General features: G+C 26.2%; 1 protein-coding gene across 8 annotated transcripts in view; it reads left to right on the forward strand.

The window, feature by feature from the left end:
• LOC117181725 (E3 ubiquitin-protein ligase HECTD1) overlaps positions 1 to 22,670 on the forward strand; it is an 88,753-nt gene that overhangs the window by 11,890 nt on the left and 54,193 nt on the right. For 5 of the 8 annotated variants that reach the window (XM_033374672.1, XM_033374674.1, XM_033374676.1 and 2 more), the window contains exons 5-10: positions 1,205 to 1,545; positions 7,160 to 8,219; positions 12,526 to 12,651; positions 15,919 to 16,315; positions 20,582 to 20,617; positions 21,136 to 21,402. In XM_033374672.1, coding sequence (XP_033230563.1) covers positions 1,205 to 1,545; positions 7,160 to 8,219; positions 12,526 to 12,651; positions 15,919 to 16,315; positions 20,582 to 20,617; positions 21,136 to 21,402 — 2,227 coding nt within the window. The remainder of the gene's footprint in view (positions 1 to 1,204; positions 1,546 to 7,159; positions 8,220 to 12,525; positions 12,652 to 15,918; positions 16,316 to 20,581; positions 20,618 to 21,135; positions 21,403 to 22,670) is intronic. The other 3 variants (XM_033374675.1, XM_033374678.1, XM_033374679.1) reach the window with 3 other exon arrangements.

A 22,670-nucleotide genomic window follows, 5' to 3' on the forward strand; every position in this document is an offset into this window, starting at 1 on the left:
AGCAGATATTGCAAGAAAAGTGTATATTTAAATGTTTTCTTAAATTTTCAATAACTTCCTTCATAATCAATGTTTTTTAATGTTCTTGCAATATTTCGCTGTTCATTTAAGACGAGTAAATTGAAACCAAATATTTAAAAGAACACAATTTTAAACTGAATTATTTGACATAGAAAGCTTTGAATCTTTCGATTTTCGAAGAAGTTTTAAACTTTTAGCGTTACAATTTTAATTATTCTATTTAAAAAGTGTTTGATTTATAAGTGAAATTGTAAAATTTTGACGCATAAATAACAATTGAACACTTATTATTTGTAGAAAATCCTGCAAATTAAAAAAAATCTTTAAAATCTTCCATAATTTTTCAAAGTGAAAAATCGTTTTCAATCTTCCTAACAATCTTAAGGAATTTTTTTGTTCTTTTGAATTCTTTTATAATTCTTTAAAAAATTCTAAATTTTTTTTTTGAAATCTGCAAAAATCTACATTTTATTTTAAATTTGGCTGTAAGTATTTTAATTAATTTCAAGTTCTAAATTTAATTAGAATCTTTTTGAAACTTCTAAATATCTCTTAAAATTACTCTAATATTTTCACAGATAATAAGTGTTCTATTGTTATTTATAAATTCAAATTATTTTTTTTTTAATTTGCAGGATTTTCTAAAAGTTAGAGAAAAAAATTCAATTCATTTTGAAAAAAAATTTTAAACCACTTCTAGATTTCTCAAGATTTTGAAATAAAATTTTAAAGCTTTTAAAGGATGCCTAGACTATATAAAATGAAAATAATTTAAGAACTGTTAAGTTAAAAAAAATAGTTTTGAATTTTTAATGTGTCCAGGTTAAAGTTGCGTAAAATACTATAATTTTGAAAATTTTTAAGTTTTCTTTAATTTAGGATTTTGAAAATGTTAACGTATATTTATATTTTTGGAACTTAATCTGAATCTTTGAACTTTATAATTGATCAAAGTTCTAAATTTTGCAATTTATTTGCATTCCATTTAACATTGTTTAATTGAAAATTGTTAGTAACGTCCATTTGGTACGTGTAAATTTTTGAGCATTTGAATACACAATTTTTGAATTGAAAAACTTTCTAACTTTAATTTTAAAAGTTTGAAATTCAAGATTCCACTTTGAATTCGTTAATTTTTTGTCTCTTTGAGCTTAGATGCTGACAATATCAAACTAATTTTCAGGTTTTAGAACTGGTCTGCGCCAGAGAAGCAGGTGCAGTTTTCGAAGCCGGAGGTCTTCCATGTGCTTTGTGCTTTATTCGAGAGAATGGAGCGCGAGTTCATCGTGACACGCTACATTCCGCAATGGCTGTAGTCTCACGCCTTTGCGGAAAAGTTGAACCTCAAGATAAGACTCTGCCTGATTGTGTCGAAGCTCTCTCGACTCTTCTTAGGCATGAGGATGCTCATGTAGCAGATGGCGCACTTCGTTGCTTCGCTTCACTAGCAGACAGATTTTCTCGACGGGGTACTGATCCTGCACCTCTCGCTAGCAATGGACTGGTTTCCGAATTGCTCTACAGGTATGTTTTTATTGCTAAATCAGGGTACACGGTGTGCCTGAACGAACTTTAAATTATTTTTGGGCTTCGTTCTAAAATGCTTGAGAAACAATTTCCAAAAACAAAAATTAAAATAATTCTTCGAGCCGTTTTTTATTTTTGCTTTTTTTAATGTCAATTTTTTAAGTAATTTGAAAAAATGGATTTATTTTCGAAATAAGTTATGTTTATAAAGTACAAAAATGATATTTAATATTCTTTTTAATATAAATCTTGTATAATGAGTGTATTTCTACACAATTTTTAATGTAATATTATATTCTTGTACACGTACAGCCTTTATTAAATTATTGCAAAAATTATCATTACTTTCTTTAACCTTGTATTTGTATTTTTGCATTTTTATGTAACAAATACAATACAAGATTTAAAAAAATAATAAATATAATTTTTGTACTTTAAACATAACTTATTTCGAAATTAAATAAAATAATAAATAAGTTTTGTGTAGAGTAAAAAAATCATATTAATTATTATTTTTAATATAAATCTTATAAAATAAGTGTATTTTTACATAAATTTACATATGTTGGTACATTAATAATAATAATGTAAAAATACACTTATTATTCAAGATTTATATTAACCCTCATCACTTGCATGGGGTCAGAATGAACCCAACATCAACTTCTGACTCAAATTTGAATTGGATTTTAAGAATTTTTGTATAAACCTCAAAATAATTTTAATTAAAAAGAAACTATCAGAATCTAATTTCTACGTATTAAATAGCGTCTGTGAATGTTATAGTTGAAAACATTTATACAATCAATATCAGAACATTTCAAGTCAGCTGGGGTCAATTTGACCCCATGTGAGTAATATGTCATTTTTCAGACGTATAAGTGATAAGGGTTAAAAAGAATAATAAATATCATTTTTGTACTTTAAACATAACTTATTTCGAAAATAAATCCTTTTTTCAAATAACTATTAAAAAATGACGTTAAAACAATAAAAAATAAAAAATTGCTCTAAGTATTATTTTAAATTTACTTGGAAATTGTTTCTGAAGCATTCTAGAACAAAACCCAAAAATAATATAAGACTAGGGAATTTTTATATACCTGGAAAAACCTGTAAATGTCAGGGATTTTTTTTAATGTCAGGGAATTCTTCCGAGAATATGCTTAATTTTTTTAAATTCGTAATATAAAATTAAATAACAATGTTAATTTTTTTGTAAAAGTAGCCTTATATAACTAGATTTAACTAATCTGTTGAGAGCTTGTCGTTTTGGGTTAAAAATTCAACTATTGTGGTAGAAATTAATTTATTTGTTTAAAAGTTAAATTTTTGTTGTTGAAAATTGATATTTTCTTGTTGAGAATTGAATTGTTTTTATGGAAAATACGTTTTTTAGCTTGAAAATTCAACAATTTGGTTTGCATTTTTTCTCTTTCTTGTGAAAAATCTGTCTTGGAAGAAAATTAACACTTATTATTGAAAGTTCGTATTTAAATTGAAAAATTCGTCTGTTTTAGTAGACATTTTATCCTTTTTAGTTAAAAACGCAACGGTTTTGTTAAAAATCAATCTTTTCTGTGGGAGGATTCAACTATTTTGTTGAAAAGTCACCCTTTTTGTTGAAAATTCATAATCTTAGTTGAAAATTTAACTATTTTGTTGAAATTTATCTTCTTTAGATGAAAATTCATGTATTTTGTTTTAAATGAAACCATTTCTGTTGGACATTTATCATGCTAGTTGAAAATTCTTCACTTTGGTTAAAAATATAACCATTTTCTTGAAAATCCGTTTTTTATCTTCACTGTTAAAAAAAATTTTTAACAGAAAATTTAACAGTTCAATTTTGGATTTAAAATTTATCTTCCTTTTTGAAATTTCAAATCTTTGGTTGAAGATTCATCCTTTTTTATTAAAAATTAATCTTCTTGTTTGGAAATTTATTTATTTGCTTAAAAATTCAACAGTTTGATAAAAAAAATGTTCTCTCATTTGACTGAAAAATATTTCTTGGTTGAAAATTTGTATTTTTACGTTGAATTCAATTGCTTTATTTGAAATTAAGTTTTTTTTTTTTTTTGTTAAAATATCGACTATTTTATTTTTCGTTGAGAATTAATCTTTTCGTGTGAAAAATTGAAGTATTTTGTTGAAACTTTAACTATTTTGTTGAAAATTCGTTTTTTTATGTATTGTTTAGAATTAATTTTTTCAACTGAAAATTTAACTTTATTTTATAGATGAAAATTCATCTTTTTAATTGAAGATTTATGTATTAAATTTAAAATTCAACTATTTTTATTGAATATTCATCATATAATTTAAAAATTTAACTGAATTTTAAGCATAGAAAGAGAAAATAAAAATTTCTTTTGTTATTCAAATTCGTGGACGTCTGGGATGAATGCTAGTAATGATTAATTATTTTATGAGTATCTTTTATTTCAAACCTTTCTAAATTAAACATATTAATTGAATCGGTTAGTTTTTCAAGTTAAAAAACAGTTATTTAATTTTACATATTAATAGTACTGTTTTTACACATTCAAGTATTTAAAAGACTGAAAAAAACATTATTTGCAATAAATTCGTAAAATTGTATACATGATCCGACTGGATTGTTTTAAAAAATTCGAAATACTTGAACGGTTCCGTACTATGAAAAATGATACTTGAAAAAAACCTTGAATTGTCAGGGAACTTTTTTACGGGTTTTGAGTATCATCCTGTGAATTTATCAAATAAAGTAAGAGGAGAAGATCTTCGGAAAATTGTTGAAACCAGGAAGAAGCCGGAATAAAATAATGCACATACAATAATCTATTTTAATATTTTGAAACGGTTTTTTAAACAAGCGTCGTTGTTAAAAAAAAAAAGCCTTTTTCATGGAAAAAATATCGAAATGGAGCAAAATGTTGTTTATTAGCGATAAAAGAGAAGATTTTGCTTGTGAATGATTTTATAATATTCAATGAGATAAGAACAATTAGATTATAAGGAAAGACTGGTTTTGAAGAATGAAAAAAAATAGAAACTTTTAAATAATTCAGAAATATTTGAAGAGTTAATTTTGTTTAAAGATTTCAGGTGTAATATAAAAATATTATTTTTAATCTAGAAAAGTTTTAAATTTAACTATAATTAAAGACAATTTAATTGATTACTTACTACAATTTAAGCAGAAACGTTCTCAAGTTATGCAAAAGTTTCAAACAATTTTTTTAAAAAGATTTTTGGAATTTTTTAAGATAAGATAATATTAGACAAAAACTCAATTAATTTCAAGAGTTTCAACACGATTAAAAAAATAATTAAATTTGCACCGATATATTTAATAGCAATGATTTTTAATTTGTAAAAATAGCTTTATATTACTGTATTCAACTATTTTAGTGAAAACTCGTTTTTTTTCTGTTTGAAATTATTTTTTTGAACTGAAAATTTAACTATTCTATTTTTGGTTAAAAATAGATCATTCTTACATGAAAATTCAAGTGTGTCATAGAAACTGCATGTATTTTGTTGGAAATTTACCAATTTGTTGGAAATATTTGCTTTTTGTTATTGGCAGAAAAATCTTTCATAGTTAAAAATTCAACTCATTTTGAAAAGTCGTATTTTTTGTTTGAATTAAACTATTCTTTTAAGGTTAATTATTCTAATAGAATATTCATTTATTTAATGAAAAACTGAGATGTTTTGTTAAAAATTCGTCTTTTTCTTGGCTAAAAGTTAATTTTTTACTGAGACTTTAATTATTACAGTTGAAACTTTAACTATTTTGTTGAAAATTGTTTTATTTTTGTAATTTTTTTTCTAACTGAAAATGTAATTATTCCAGTTGAATATTCCATCACGTTATTTAAAAAATCACCTCTTTAGCTTATCCTAATTTTTTACTGAAAATTTAACTTCAGTTTTTTTTACTGAAAATTTAACTTCAATTTTTTTCAAAAATTATATTTTTTTGTTCAAAATTGGATTTTTTGGTAGAAATTAACTTTCTTGGTTAAAAATTCATCTTTGGTTTAAAATTCAACTATTTCAGTTGAAAATTAATCATTTAGGTTGAAAATTGATATTTTAAAGTTCAAAATTCATCTATTTGGTTGAAAATGATATCTTTTATGTTAAAAAGTCAACTATTACAGTTAAAGATTCATCATTTAAGTTGAATCAGTTGAATCAAAGATTGATAATTTTATTTGTAAATTTATAATTTTGGTTGAAAATTCAACTAATCCAGTTTAATATTCTATAATTATAGTGTAAAATTCATCTTTTTGGTTTCAAATGTCCCTATTTCTGTTCAAGATTCATCATTATAGTTGAAGATAATGAAAATTCATCACTTTAGTTGAAAATTCAACTATTTTGTTGAAAATTAATTTTTTTTGACTTAAAATCTAACAATTTTATTTTTGGATAAAAACGGATGTTTTTTAGTTTTAAATTAAACTATTTGGTTAAAAAGTTTTATTTTTTAATTCAAGATTCAACTATTTCGTTAAAAAATCATGAATTTTGTTGAAAAATCGTTTGTTTTTTTCTATGGAAAATTAATCTTGTTTCAAAATTCATTTTTATCGTTGGAAATAAAACTGCTTTGTGGGAATTTAAACTCTTTTGTTAAAATATAATCTTTTTGGTTTAAAATTGGTCTATTTCAGTCCATGATTTATCATTTTAATTGCGTATGCGTCAGTTTGGTTGAAAATTTGCTTTTTCTGGTGGAAAATGATTTAAATAAAAAATTTAACTATTTGATTTTTAGTTGAAAACTGATATTTTTTAGTTCGAAATTCAACTTTTTGTTGAAAAGTTGATTTTTTTATTGTAACTTTATTGTTTAATTAATCGATGGTGCTTATACATTTAAGAACATCTTGTAATATAAGTTGTCAACGCATCCTCAATGTAACATATTAATTGAATCCTTAAAATATTTTTAAAAAACATGGTGATAAACGGCTCCGTACTGTGAAAAATTATACCGGGAAATAACTTTAGATACCTGAAAAAAATCTGGAATTGTCAGGGAATTTTCTTCCAGGATTTGAGTAGACACCCTGTTCTTGTTTGAAAATTTATATTCTTATTTAAAAATTAATCTTCTTGCGTGAAAATTAATCTTCTTGCTTTAAAATTCATTTTTTTCGTTGACAATTCAAGTATTTCAATTAACTATTAATCACTTAATTTGAAATCTATATTTTTTGTTGAAAATAAAACTACTTGGTTGAAATTTCAACTCTTTTGTTAAAAATTAATTTTTTACATTTAAAATTCATCAATTGCAGTTGAAGATTCATCAGTTCAATCAAAAATTCATCACCTTGATTAAAATTTTCTTGCTTGAAAATTGATTATTTTAACTGAAAGTTTAAACTTTTCCATTTCCGGTTGAATAACTGATCTTTTTTAGTTCTTTTTTAGTTAAATTCAAGAATTGAATTTCTATGTTTTTCGTATTCTTAATTGAAAAGAAAACTTGAGATATCTGGAAAAAACTTGGAATTGTCAGGGAATTTTCTTCTAGGATTCGACTAGACACCCTGAAATCTCAATAAAAAATTCCTCGTAATCGTATTCTCTATGAAATCTGCAGGTTATCAAATGCAGCCGGACCAAACACATCAGTCTCAACATCGTCCGGGAATCCAAAAACCCCGCCTCCAAACACCACAAGCACGACAATTGCAGCAGCAGAGCCCAAATCCTGCGCTTCAGTCTCCACAATAATCAGCCTACTGTCAACTCTCTGCAGAGGTTCGCCTTCAATAACACACGACCTGCTTCGATCAGAATTACCAGACGCGATAGAAAAAGCGCTCAAGGGCGACGAGAGATGCGCGCTCGATTCTATGCGACTTGTTGATCTCCTCCTCGTCCTTCTCTTCGAAGGCAGATCAGCCTTGGGGCGAAGCAACAGCGGAGGTCCTTCAGGTCCACTTCTGCCACGACTGCGACACCTCGACAGTGCCGGGGAAAAGTCACACCGGCAGTTGATCGACTGCATCCGCTCGAAAGACACCGACGCCTTGATAGAAGCCATCGACTCCGGAGGAATTGAAGTCAACTTTATGGACGACGTTGGCCAAACTTTGCTGAACTGGGCCTCAGCCTTCGGAACTCAAGAAATGGTCGAGTTTCTCTGCGACCGGGGCGCGGATGTCAATAAAGGCCAGCGATCATCCAGCTTGCACTATGCGGCTTGCTTCGGAAGACCCGCTATTGCCAAAGTTTTGCTGAGGCATGGAGCGAATCCCGATCTTAGGGACGAAGATGGAAAAACACCATTGGATAAGGCGCGCGAGCGAATTGACGAGGGACATCGGGAAGTCGCTGCCATACTTCAGTCGCCAGGTGAATGGATGCTGCCGCCGAATCAAGACAGTCGGAAGGCAGAAACTGAAGCCGAGGAATACACGGAACCAAAAGGCGATCCGGAAATGGCTCCTGTTTATTTGAAGAGACTCTTGCCAGTGTTTTGCTCCACATTTCAGTCGACGATGCTGCCGAGCGTGAGAAAAGCGAGCTTGAGTCTCATTCGGAAAATGGTTCACTATATTCAATCGGAGTTGTTGGTGGAGACTTGTGGATCGGATAAGACTGGAGGTTGCGGTGCTATGCTTGTCGAAGTGATAGCCAATGTTCTGGACAACGAGGTAAGTCGAGATTTTATTTGTGAGGGATTCCAGGTCTAAATTATAAAAACGGTATTTAATTAGACATAATAGCAAGGTTAAAACGAGACATGATTAATGATGTTCGTACTTTTATATGTTCGTTACGATTTTTAATTCAGATTAATACCTATAGAAAAGAATAATAAACTGCAAAATAGTCTGGAGGAACAATTTGGTTTGGAGAGTTAAAGCTTTTTTGTTATTTTTGCCAATTTTAAAATTCGTGGCAGTAAGGGTGGGTGAGACGAGTGCAAAATCCCGAAAAGTACAGGTTAGACGCTGAACCGAGAATTTTTTGATATCGGGAAAAAGAGGGAAATGACAGTGAATTTATTTTTTGACAATGCGTCATTCGAAAATCTTCTACTTTAAAAATTTTCCATTTTGAATTTTTTTTAATTTAAAGAATTTTAAAATGCAGTCAGTGATGACAATTTTTTATTCCCATTTGATTCCATTTTCAATCCATTCAATATCAATTTTTTTGTTAGGAAAAATAATAATTATTCAATTTTTTGCAATATTTGACTGTTCATTTAAAAAGATTGAATTGAAACCAAATATTTGAAAGTAAACAATCTTAAACTTAATTGTTCGACATAGAAAGCCTTGAATCGTTCAAATTTCGAGGGGTTTTAAAAAATTTTTAACGTGAACAATTTTTATTTTTATTTTAAAAAAATATTTAATTTGTACGTGAAATTTTTGGATTTTGATGTATAAATAACAATTGAACACTTATTATTTGTAAAAAAAATGTGAGTAATTTTAAGAATTATTAAATTTTTTTTAAAGATTTAAAATTAATTTAAAACTTTAAATTATTTCAAATAATTTAAATGAAGTGTGTACTGACAAAATTCGGCTATTAATACCGAAATTTCGGCGCAAGTACCCACAGCCTGATTTAAATAATGTAAAATTTTTCAGATAAAAAAATGTAGAAACTTTTCATGAATTATGAAATTCTTCAAAAGAGTAAAAGCAATTATCTAATGATTCCTAGGGAAACTAAAAATAATTTTTCATTTTGAAAATTATTTTAAGAAAATATTCTTAAAGATTTCCAAAGTTGTTCAAAAAGAATCTGGAATATTTCAAGAATTTTTTTTTTCTAATTTGGAGGAAAAATTGTAGGAAAATTTCGATTTATTTCAAGATATTCGGAAATTCTAAAAAAAAAATTTTAATAATTTCAAATATGAATAAATTTAAAACAACTTCTAGGTTTCTTAAGATTTTGAAACTTTTCAAGGATGTTTAAACTATTTAAAATGAAAATAATTTAACTTCTAATTTAAAAAATGCTCAGTTAAAGAGACATTTTAATTTTTCAATTTTTAACGTTTCTAGTTTAAAATTCTTTAAAATAATATTATTTGTAAAATTTTAAAGTTCATTGATTCTATAATTAAGAGCACTGAAAATGCTAATGTGGATTTATATTTTTAGAATTCAATCTGCATCTTTGAACTCATTAGTTTTTAAATGTTAAAAATTATAAATTCTACAGTTTATCTACATTTTATTTAAAATTATTGAGCTATTGAATGCAAAATTTTTTATTAAGAAACTTTTAAACTTCCATTTCAAAATTTTAAAACTCATGAATTCCATTTTGATTGCTCTAATTTGCAGTTTATTTTATTTTTACTACAAATGGAAAAATGTTTAGCTTTATTGTTCTAATTTTTTCAATTTTATAGACCGTTAAAAATGTTTGCGAACCCTGAAGTAATACAAAAATTTTCATCTGTCCTAAATTTTCAGTATAAATCACTGCCTTTAGCTTACTCATATTACTTTTTAAAATAATTTTTTCCAAAGTTAGATATATTATCAATAATTGGATCTTCCACAATGAAAAAAATGTCATGGATAATTTTTAAAAGCGCAATCACTGAAATAACCCATTCTTTATTTTTGATATATTACATTTTTGTATAATCTAAACTGTTCTTTTCAATAACAAATCGTACTTGCTGTGGTTTCATAGATTTTGTACTGTGTTTTCTTATTTTTAACTTTTCCTTTCCCTGAATTTGTTACAAAAATTAAATCTTACGTTTTGTATAAATATAAATTAATTAATCACTGGCGGATCTAAAATTAAATTTTAATTTAAGTAATCAAAAGTGAACAGTAATTGATTGTACAATATCATTATAAATCCGTTCAGCATGAAATAATTTGCACATATTAATGTAAACCTAAGATTTATACATTATAAATTATTTTCAGTTTTAAAATACCTTAAAATTAATAAATTCCCTATTAAATGATTTTATTAAGCTTCATATTCTATTCAAATATTGTTTCAGTCTAAAATATTCGATTTGAAATTATTTAATAAAAGAAAATAACAATTTTTTAATATCAGAAACATTAGACTGTTTATATAAAATGAACAATTATAAAGTAAAGTTTCAAAACAAAATAATTTAGAACTGAATTTTTTGAAACAGAAAGAATAGAATCATTCAAATTTGAGATCTAAATTTAAACTTTGAACGTTACAATTGTGGTTTTTCTATTTAAAAAATGTAATGTAATAGTAAAATTGTTTAATTTTGATTTATAAGTAATAACTGAAGACTGATAGAAAAAAATCGAGAAAATGGAAGAGATATTCAGGAGTTTTGGAAAATTCTAAATTCAGTGAAACCTTGAAATGATTTCAAATAATTTAGAGTAAAATGTAAATTTTTTCAGATTTTGAACAAACAAAAATTTTTATCTTTTTAATAATTGTGAGGATTGTACTATTTTGTAAAAGTTTCGTTTTTTGGTTAAATTAAACTGTTTTTGGTTTAAAATGAAAAAATGTTTTGTTTGAAATATCAACTATTGCAGTTTTCGTTGAGAAAGAGTCTTTTTTGGTATAAAATTCAACTGCTTAGTTGAAAGTTTAAATTTTTAAATTTTTGTTTCAAAAATTATATTTTTAAATTTCAAACTCATGTCTTATGTTGAAAGTTTCTCTTTTATGACAGAAAATAATCTTCTTGGTTAAAAATTCATCTTCTGTGAAATATTAAAATGCAGCTTTGAAGACTTAACCATTTAAAAGTAGTTTTAGTAGTTTTAGTAGTTCAAAAATGTAAACGTCCGATTAAAACTTTATAAACTGCATGCTTTCAATTTTTAAATAATTTCAAATTAGTAGATTCATAATTAAACACTTTTATTGAATTGCAAATTCTATTCAAATATTGCTTCAGTCTAAAATATTAATTTTTAACCCATTCAAATTGAAATTAAAAAAAAATTTAATAATCAGCAACATTAGACTGTTAATTTAAGACGAGCAATTATAAATCAGTTTCAAAAGTAAATGGCTTGAAACTGAATAGATAGAAACAGGCAGCCTTGTATCGTTATAATTTCTAAGTGCTAAATTAAAAATTGAATGTTACAATTGTGAATGTTATATATAAAAAAAAATGTATTAGTAAACTGTTTTAATTTTAGTGTATGAATAATAACTGAACACTAATTTCAAAGAAATTCGAGAAAATTGAAGAGATTTAGAAATTTTGAAATAAACAAAATTCATATGCACATTGAAATGATTTCAAATAATTTATAATAAAATGTATATTTTTGCAGATTTTCAACAAACAAAAAATGGCTAACTTTTTAAGAATTGTGAAAGGTTTTCAAAATGATAACAAAAGTTTCTTAACATTCCTAGGAATATTAAAAATTTTAAACAAATTCGCGACATAGTTCAAATAATTTTAAAAGATATTAAGAAGCTTTGAGCACATTATTTACAGTTTGAAAAGATTTCAAATATTTTCAACAAAATGTAGATTTTTGAAAATTCGGAAATAAAGTTTTAGGGCTATTTAAGGCTTTTAAAAAGATTTAAGGTAATACAAATTTTCTTCATATTTCTCGAAAAATATTTGATTCATTTTTTACAAACGAAAAATTGGCAAAATTTTATAACGCATGCAGTAAAGGGCAGTTTCTCTATTTAAAATGTTTTAAAATGTGCAAAAGCAATAAATTCTCCATTACTCCTTGAAATGAAGGTTTTCCACGAAAGATTTTACATTTAAATTTCACTTTTTACAGTCAATGCGAATGAAGTTGTCTACATTTATGTATACAGAAAATCCTCAAGATTACTATGTGGTTTTTTTAAGTTTGGCATGGAATCTCTCTTCTGAAAATTATATTCGATTGCTGGACCCGGAGAAAATTTTCTCTGAGATAAAAGCGTACAGGCAGACAGAAAGCTAAACGCGCTTGCAAACTTAGATCAGATTTTTCACAGGAAATAGAGATACTAAAGGCATCACCGCCACCACATCCGCCTCTCAAGTTGATCATTGGCCCAAAATTGCCCTGCTTTTCGACACGCAAGTCTTCCAGTTCCCAGAACTACATTATTGATAAGACGGTAAAATCCGTTGTTTTTTTATTGCATTTCGCTAACTCAGTTCCTCTTAACAAAAATCTGTCCTTGACTTGCAGCTCGCGTTTCATAATGAGCTAATGGTGTTGCACAGCCATTGGCTTTTGTCCACCATTAACACGATTTCTAACAAATTTACGCATGGTTTCTGTTATGCTAGTGTTACCCAGAAAATATTTTCCTTCGCTAATGTTTATCAGTTTTTGTAGGGTTTTTTTAAAAACAATTTTCATGAAGGTCCTTTGATATTTTCCTTTCGTGAATCGTCCTTTGTTAGATTTTTTGTTAATTGTCTGTGCAACCTTGGAAGAGTTAATTAATAAATTATATTGAATGAAAGATATTTGTATTTGAAATTGTTTGTGATTGATAATGAGGTTATGAGTAGTCGGAAGTGGATTGGATGATGCTTTATATTCCTTTAAGTGAATTAATTTAGTTTGAATACAAATGATTGTTGTGCAGATTTTCAAAGTTGCCCCGTAATTTCGAAAGATTTTTTATATTTTAAATTCGAAAAATTTGGATAAAACCCGTATATTGTTGTTTTGTTTTAGACGAACCGTTACATTTAAACAAATTTTCAGAAAAGTTAAAGGTGATGTTTCTAAATATAGTTTTGATAAAATTTTTAATAAATTGGAATTACTCCTTTTCTTTTTGAATGTAAACGTTATATCTGTATACTAATTTAAATCATAAATTAGGTCTAAAGCCGTGGCAACTCTGATATTTGAAACAGTCTTTTTGTCGAAAAAGGAATAATAGATTTATAAAATTACGAAGGAAAACTAAAAAAACTTGGTTAGTGAAATTGAAAATTTCAACAATTTCAAGTTGTAAGTATTTCTAAGTCTCGCTACTTTTCCTCCATTGTTAATGCAATTACTTTCTATCAAGAAAAAATGGAGCTGTCTGCCTGCTACCATAATGGTTTTGCTGTTGACCGATCGTAGAAATTGTGTGTAAAAGTGGGATTCCAGAATTGAGTATCCTGCATAATATTCCAGAAATTCATTCTGGAAAATTACATCATGTATTTATTTTCAAAAATTTATATTGTTACTAACTTTTAAACAATTTTAATCTTCAACATTATTTCGAAACAAACATGTTTATATTAATATTTAAATACAAATTGTAAATGTTTGATTAATTAATTTTTTATTGTAATTTGATAAAATTTTCAAAGAGAATTAGAATTTTCGAAGAAAAACAATCAGAGTTAAGTCTTATCAAAAGTGAATGGTATAATTGAAATATTTCCGCTTTTAAGCATTTGAATTCTAATTCTCGATTTAAAAGTAGACATTCATTTGACTCTTTAAGTTTTAGTTTCGATTTCAATTTAAAATTTGCATTTAAATCCTGCAGCACATATTTCTAGTTTTGAATTCATGTTAACACATTTTCTACAAAAGAAAACCTACTTGTAAGTTCTTGAATCTTTTAAATTTCATAGCATGTTTTCATTTTTTGTTAACAAACACATAACTGAAGGGTGGCAGCACAGAACTGGATAAATAACAAAGTGGAAAATTTTCAAAAGAGCGAACAAACTTTATATAAAATCGAAATCACTATTTAAAGATAAAACAAATATCTACTCCCGAGCTTTGGAATTGGGATTGCCATACAAAATTTAATTTACAGTTTTAAAAAATCATGCTATCGAGATGTTAAGTTTCCCAATACGGGTAAATAAAGTTTGATGTAAAAAAAATGAGATGATTCCGAGAAAAACGACTGAGAATTTTGAGATGAGAATTTCGTGGGGTTTCAAAATCGTTTTTTGATAGCGATTAAAAAACAAATTTTTAATTTTTTGAGAAAATAAAAATATAATGATTGAAAAAAAATATCAATATTAAAAAGTTGAAAAAAAATTTATACTGCGTTAAAATGTTAACTAAATTTTAAATTATATTTTTAATACATTTTTTCAAAAATTATTATATCAAGAACTGATTTTAAAAAAAATCCTTTTACCACTATGCGTATTTTGTTTTTTGAGAATTTTGCATGAAATAAGCCCATTTTTATAAAAATGTTGGTCATCTAGTTCTGTACTGGAACCCTTCAACTCAATGCTTCATTTTCGAGAGCGTAAACGGTGTTTTGTTTTTTTACGAGGTTGGTTCGAAAATTTTCAGTCTTGTGAAGAAGGTGATGTACGGTATCAAACTTTCGAATGATTTTAACCCTGTTAAAAAACCTTAAATATTCTCAAATTATTATCGAAAAGTTTTCCAGAAATGGCTTTAATCTTAGTTTAATTGTAAAGATTTGGTCTCTTTGTAAATGTTAAATATTGTCGGTAGTGCCAACTTTCAAGTGTAAAAAATAAAGTCAAATTTAATCACAATATTTAATTATGAAAAATGATATTTTCAAATTTTTAAATCTTGCAATTAAGAAAAACATCTTCTATAGATCGTATATTTAAGAAAACTCCTCAATTTCGAAAGCACAAAATATAAATGCTTAAATTTATAAAGTTGCAATTTCTCATACATAAATGTTAAATACTGTGAATTAAAAACTGTTAAATTTTAAGAGATGTCAGGTTTAAATTTGCTGTTCTTAACATTTCATAATAAAATTTGGAACGTTCAGGTTTGATATTTTGTACTCGTTTCTTAATTTACAATAACAAGATTTCGTAATATTCGAAAGTTTAATTAAAAACCTTTTTAGTTTTCATTATTTAAAATTCGATTGTGTTTCATTGTGAACACTTAAATTTAAAAATTTAAATGTTCAAATTTCAAATTCCGTCGTTCGAAATGTTTTGTTTTGGCTTAGATATAAATTTATTCAATTCTAAAACAGAATAAAACCTAGAATTGTTAAATTGAAAAAATCCGGGAATTAACCATTTTTTACTGAGTCAACATATTAAAAATAAATTTAATACATTAAATTCTTAATAAGCGTGTTTATAATTTTGCACAGAAAGTTTTTTAATGATTAAAAATAATCATTTGATCATTTAAATCTTGGTCATTACAAAATTTTGTTAGTATAATTTTACAAGATGTATATTTTTACATATTTGATATATTTAGTAATATGATAAAATATTTTGTTTTTATTCAGATAGTTAACAACTTTAAATTAGAGCACCAATTTTCATATAACTCTCAAACAATTTTTAGAAACCTACTGAAGTTGATTAAACTACAATCAACACTAATTCTGAAAATAAAATTTGAAAACTTGAATTGAAATTGATCTTTAACGTCCGAACAGGAAGATGAAGACGGTCACCTTGTAGTTCTTCAAATGATCCAAGACTTGATGATCAAAGGCAAAGATGAATTTCTAGAACACTTTGCCCGTCTTGGTGTCTTTTCAAAAGTTGCAGCATTAGCTGGCCCGCAAGAAACAACCCCAGAACCCGAGGCAGAATCAAATCCAACTGGAGAAGAGCAACGACTTGAAGATGCTCGTGAATTACTAATTGGAAAGGCTTATCACTGGAGGGATTGGTGCATCTGTCGAGGTCGTGATTGCCTCTATGTTTGGTCGGATGCGGCGGCCTTGGAATTGTCTAATGGAAGCAACGGTTGGTTCAGATTCATTCTTGATGGGAAACTTGCCACGATGTATTCCAGCGGAAGTCCTGAAGGCGGAACCGACACAACAGGTAACTTTAGAGGACTCTCGCATGACTTAGTTGATACCACTTGATCCCAGTTGCACTATTTTATTATTCATGCTGATTCTTTTCATGTGTTTCCGAATTTAAACTCTCACAACTTTTTCATTGTGCCGTCTTATTATTGCTATAGAAATAGGGTTGTTCGCCAACACTATTTAAAGCTTTTATCTCTAAAATGAGAGGAATATCAGGGTGGCTGCTGATCAAGAAAACCGGGAATTAGTCTGGAATTTTGAACACTGGGAAACGACCGGGAAGTTTGTTTGAAAAACGTGAATTTTTCAGATTTTATTTGTTGTAATTATATTGGTAACGTGAATTTATATATTTAATGGGGCTGGGCCCTACCCTACCTAAAAAACATGGAACTTGCCTTGGTATTTTTATATGCCTCGCAAAACATAGAAATATCAGGAATTTTTTTTTCTAATAAGGGAATTTTTTCGAAGGCGTGTTTCATTTATTAAAATTGCAGTCTAAAATTGAATAACGATGATTCTTCAGTGATAAAAGTAGCTTTATATTACCGCATTTAACAATTTCGTCTTATTGGCTGACAATTAATTTTCATAACTGAAAATTTAACTATTTCAGTTAAAACAACAACAAACTGGAAATGTAACTTTTTCAATAAAATATCCCATAATTTTAGTTGAAAATTCATCTCTATGATTGAATATCAATTGTTTTTAACTAAAAATTTATTCGATTTTTGGTTGAAAATTCATCTTTTTGGTTTAATATTCCAGTTAAAGATTCATTATTTTGGTTGAAAATTCATCAGTTCGGTTAAAAATGAAAATTTTAAATATAAATTCAACTATTTGTTTGAAAATGTGTTGGTTTTAGTTGAAAATTCAACTATTTTGTTGAAAATTAATGTATTTTGTTGAAAGCCCGTGTGTTTATGCAGAAATTCATTTTTTTTGTTTGAAAATTAATCTTTTTGATTGTAAATTGAAGTATTCCAATTAATTATTCATCATTTTAATTGAAAATTATTTTTTTGTTGTTGAAAGTTGATCTGTTTTGTCAAAAATTAATCTTTTTGCTTTAAAATTAATCTTTTCCAGTTGAATATTTATTATTTTAGTTAAAAAATCAACACTTTGGTTTAAAATTTGTTTTAAAGTCTTTTTTATTAGAAATATCTTTTCGGTTGAAAATGCAAATATTTTGTTAAAAATTCGTCTATAGTGTTGAAAAATCATTTATTTTACTTGAAAAGTTAGGAATTTGAAGCGGTTCAAATTCTTCTGGTGTAATAAATTCCATATATTTAAAAATTCAACTATTTTATTAAAAAGTTATCATTTTTGTTTTGTAAATTCTTTTTTTTTGTTTTTGTTATGAAAGTTAATTTTTTTCACTTAAAAGACTATCATATTTTTAGTTTAGAATTCATCTCTTTTGTTTAAAAATTCTACTATTTGGTGGAAATATCATTTATTTTGGTTACAATTGGACTATTTTGTTAACGTTATCTCTCTTGGTAGAAAATTTAAAGCTGTTATTAATAGACTGATTTCTTGGATAGCAAATAAATCCTTTTAGATTAAAAATTCAACTTTTAATAAAAAAAAGTCATCCTTTTTTTAAATGAAAATTCTTTTATAGTTGAAAGTTAATCATTTTCAATTAAAAATTCTATCAAATTTGAGGCCCTGAATTAATCTTTTGTCGTCGAAAATCCAACTGTTTTGTTGAACTTTCGTGTTTTTGAATAGAAAATCGGTCCCTTTAAATTGAAAAATTTCTTCTTTTGGAATAAAAGTCATCTTTTTTGGTTGGAAATTCATCTTTCATGATTAAAAGCTCATTTTTTTTTATTAATAAGTCAAATATAATATTTTTGGTCTATAATTCATCCATTTTGGCTTAAAATTCTACTAATTGGTTGAAGATTAAATTATTTGTATGAAAATTCGACTATTTTCTTACAAAGTTGTTTTTTTTTATTTTTGGTTGAAAATTGATCTTTTGTTAGAGGTTTAATCTTTTTCGGTTTGAAATTCTAAAAATTATTAGTTTAAACATTTAAAAATATTTTTATTATCTTTAACATTTCATAAAGATATCACGGATGTTAACGATTTAAAAAAGGCGCACGCGCCAGATTTCAATCAAGATTTCACAGCAATTTCACAAACATTTTAAAACTCTAAAGATTTAAAGGATTTCAAAGATTTGAAAAAGGGTACAGTACACCAGATTTAAAAGATTCGAAAAATTTGAAACTATTTCAAGAGGTTTTAAAACATTTTAGAAGTTTTCAAAATAATTCAAATAATTCATTGACTTCAGCGAATACAAAAGATTTTCCAAACAAAGATTCAAGAAAGATTTTATAAACATTTCAAAATATTTCGTAAAGATTTCAAGGATTTCAAACATTAAAAAAAAGGCGTGTACAGAGATTTCAAACATTTCACAAAGATTTTAAAACTTACAAAAGTGTTTAAAGATTTTAAAAAGGGTATGTTAAACCACATTTCTAAGATTTCAAAAGTTCTCAAAGATTTAAAACAATTTCAAATTTTTTTAGGAGATATCAAAAGATTTCACTAAGATATCTAATCATTTAAATAATTTTAACAAATTCAAAAAGATTTCAAAAGATTTCAAAAGATTTCACAAAGATTTAGAACATTGCACAAAGATTTTAAGACTTTCAAAAGATTTTAAATAACTTCAAATTTTTTTAAGAGATTTCAAAAAATTTCACAAAACTTTCAAAGATTTCATAAGAATACGAGAATGTCAAATATTTCATCAAGGTTGCAGTACATCAGATTTCGAGGATTTGAAACAATTTCAAAGATTTTAAACGATTTAAAAATGTTTGACAAGATTTTAAACGATTACAAAAGATTTTCGAAAGATTTCTCAAATGTTTTAAAGAATTCTTAAGAATTTCAAAACATTGCAAGAATTTCAAAGATTCCAACAAGAGTAGAGTACACCAGATTTCAAAGATTTCAAAACATTTAAAAAGGTTTTAATGATTTCAAAAGGTTTCAACAAATGTGAGAAGATTTAAAAAGATTTAAATAATTTCAAACAAACAAAAAAGATTTCACGAACAAAGATTAAAGAAACATGTCAAAGATTTTAAAAAATTGCCAACGTTTTCGTAGATTTCAAAGCTTTCAATAACTTAAAAGATTTGAAACAGAGGACAGTACAACAGATTTCAAATATTTAAAAACATTTCAAATATTTTAAACGATATCAAAATTTTTTATAAGATTTCGAAAGATTTAACAAACGTTTCAAATATTCCAGTGATTTTAAACGATTACAACAAATTTCTCAAAGTTTTCACAAATATTTCAAATATTCCAGTGATTTCAAATGAATACAAAAGACTTAGAGAAGATTTCACAATTTCTTTAAAGAATTCATAAGTATTTCAAAAGATTTCAAAATATTTCAAAAATTTTAAGCGATTTCAAAAGCTTTCAACACATTTGAGAAGATTTCAAAAGACTTCAATGATTTTAAACAAACAGAAAAGATTTCGCAAACAATGTGATTTTAAACAAACAGAAAAGATTTCGCAAACAATGATTAAAGAAAGAGTTCACAAAGATTGCAAAGATTTCAAGAATTTTAAAAATTTTACAAAAGCTTTGAAAAATGCCAAAAGATTTCTCAAAGATTTCACTGAAATTTTAAGCTTTCACTAAGGTTTCTAATACTTCACAAAGATTTCAAAAGATTACACAAAGATTTCAATGATTTCATAGACATTACAAAGATTTAAAAATACTCCTAAAGATTTCACAAAGATTTCAATGATTTTAAAGACATTACAGAGATTTAAAAATATCCTTAAGATTTCACAAAGACGATTCATGGTCGCCAAAAATTAAGAATTTGTTTATTTATGATTTTGATTTCTTTAGAAATTTTTGGCCAATAAGAAATAAAATGGCTCATTTTTGTCATGTATGACAAAGGTTTATTTCATTATTTGATGTAAAAAAGGAGACCTGGAAAATTTTGATTTCTTAACCTGGAAAAGAACTTGAATTTTATTCTTAAGAATCGCTAGACATCTTGTTGTAGCTACTTGTCACTTTTGTATAATATCGAATATAATCTACTAAAGAAATGATAAATAAAAAGATCTAAATTTATTTTACAATATTGGATTTTTAATGTGAAACTATTCCTCTCCTTTCATTTGTGATTAACTTGACGCAGGGAATGGTTTATAAAATAACTCGTTTTACTAACTGCCTACAGGAAAGGGGAGGAACACTGAGTCGCTTGGTACTGAAGGTAGGTACACTATTCAGTGATTACTGATTATGTTTCTGATTTCTGTTTTCACCTCTAATTTATATACTATATGAATAAAATTCGTAATACTGCTTGCTGCAACCTTTTCACTTCATTTTTGACATTTATCTCATCATCAAACCTTTTATCGTACGTTCAATTCTACGATTTTCCAAATCCAATTATTTTATTTAAGATCTGATAATTCAATGACTGTGCAAATACACTTTGATCAAGTCAAAGATTGAAGTTTTGATTTAAGAAACGGCTTAAGGTTTGCAAATAAATTCAGAAAGATCTAATCATAATAGTTTTAAAAATCTAGAACTTTTCAAAATATTGAAACATTTCAACATTTATGAGAAATCCAGTTTAAGAAACGTTTTTCGGATTTGTTTTCCTACCAAGAAAGTGCTTTAGAATTTGAGCATCTTTGATTCGATTTTATATTTGCACAGGTATGAATCGCGTTACATTGACGTGACTTTTGTATGCCACAAATATCTTACAATTTGCAGAAAACCGAGGAGAATTTTTGGAAAAACTACAGCGAGCGCGTAGCCAAGTAAAGCCCAATTCTGCGAGTCAACCAATTCTTTCGCGACCTGGTGCTACCAGACTTGTTGTTGGCAACTGGGCGTTATCCAGTAGAAAAGAATGCGAATTATCAATTCACAATAGCGATGGACAGCAACAAGCCACAATTCTCAGGGAAGATCTGCCAGGATTTATATTTGAATCCAATCGAGGCACCAAACATTCTTTCACTGCCGAAACAAGCTTAGGTATTTATTTTTGTCCTTTTAAAGTTCAGGACTCGGATCGTACGACTTTTTTTTTTACTTTTTCACGCTTTTCTTAGAAGTTCGCTATACTTACAGAATGACGAATTGACCGGAAATGATCGGAAATTTACTTATGATCGCAGTAAAATTCAAGTTTTCATTATTTTAATAATTTTTGTAAATTTATAAAAGTAATTTATACTTTATGTGATGTCGCGGGGCATATATGTCTATTTACTAAGTGTTTATTAGGCTAAAAGTTTAACTTTTTTTTGGTAAAAATTAATTTTTCTGTTTGAAGATTAATCTCATTTAAAAAATGTAGATACTTTATTGAAAATAATTTTTTTTTTTTGCTAAAAATTTAACTATTCCAATAGAAAATTCAACTATTTTGCTGAAAATATGTTTTTTTATTATTATTTTTATTGGAAGATTCAACTATTCTATTTTTGATTGAAAATATATCTTTTTTGGATAAAAATTAAACTATTTCGTTGAAAAATTATATTTTTTATTTCAAAATTAAACTATTTGTTTGAAAATGTATGTACTTCGTGGAAAATTCTTCTTTTTTGTAGCAAATTAATCTTTATAATTAAAAATTCACTTTTCGGTAGGTATAAAATTTACCTATTCCAGTTTGAAAATTCATAATTTTATTTAAAAATTAATCAGTTTGGTTGAAAATTAATTTCTCTAACTGAAATTTTAACTGCTATATTTTTGGTTGCAAATTTATCTTTTCTAGTTCAAAATTCAAGCATTTGTATGAAAATTGTTCTTTTCGAGTTCAAAAATCAACGATTTGGATGAAAATTAATTTTTTTAAGGTGAAAATTCAATAATTTCGTTGAAAATTCATATCTTTTGTTCAAAGATCAATTTTTATTGTAGAAAATGATATTTTCTTGGAATGTTAATCTCCTTTGAAAATTCTTCTTTTGTTTAAAAAATAGTTAAATAAGTTAAATAATAAAAACAGATGAATAATTATAATTATAATTTTAGTTGAAAATTCATCTTTTAAGTTTGGAAATAAAATAAAAAATTCCTGTTTTTTTGTAGAATTATGATTTTAATTAAGAATTCATTTTTTTTGTTTGAAAAATGAGATATTTGATTAAAAAATGGTTTTTTCTTTGGATGAAAAGGAATTATTTGTTGAAAATTTAACTATGTTGTGGAAAATTTGTTTCTTTTTTGATTGAAAATTATTATTTTAAACTGAAAATGTAACAGTTATTCCAGTTAAATATTCCATAATT

Source organism: Belonocnema kinseyi, chromosome 10, assembly GCF_010883055.1.
Source record: "Belonocnema kinseyi isolate 2016_QV_RU_SX_M_011 chromosome 10, B_treatae_v1, whole genome shotgun sequence".
NCBI lineage: Eukaryota > Metazoa > Arthropoda > Insecta > Hymenoptera > Cynipidae > Belonocnema > Belonocnema kinseyi.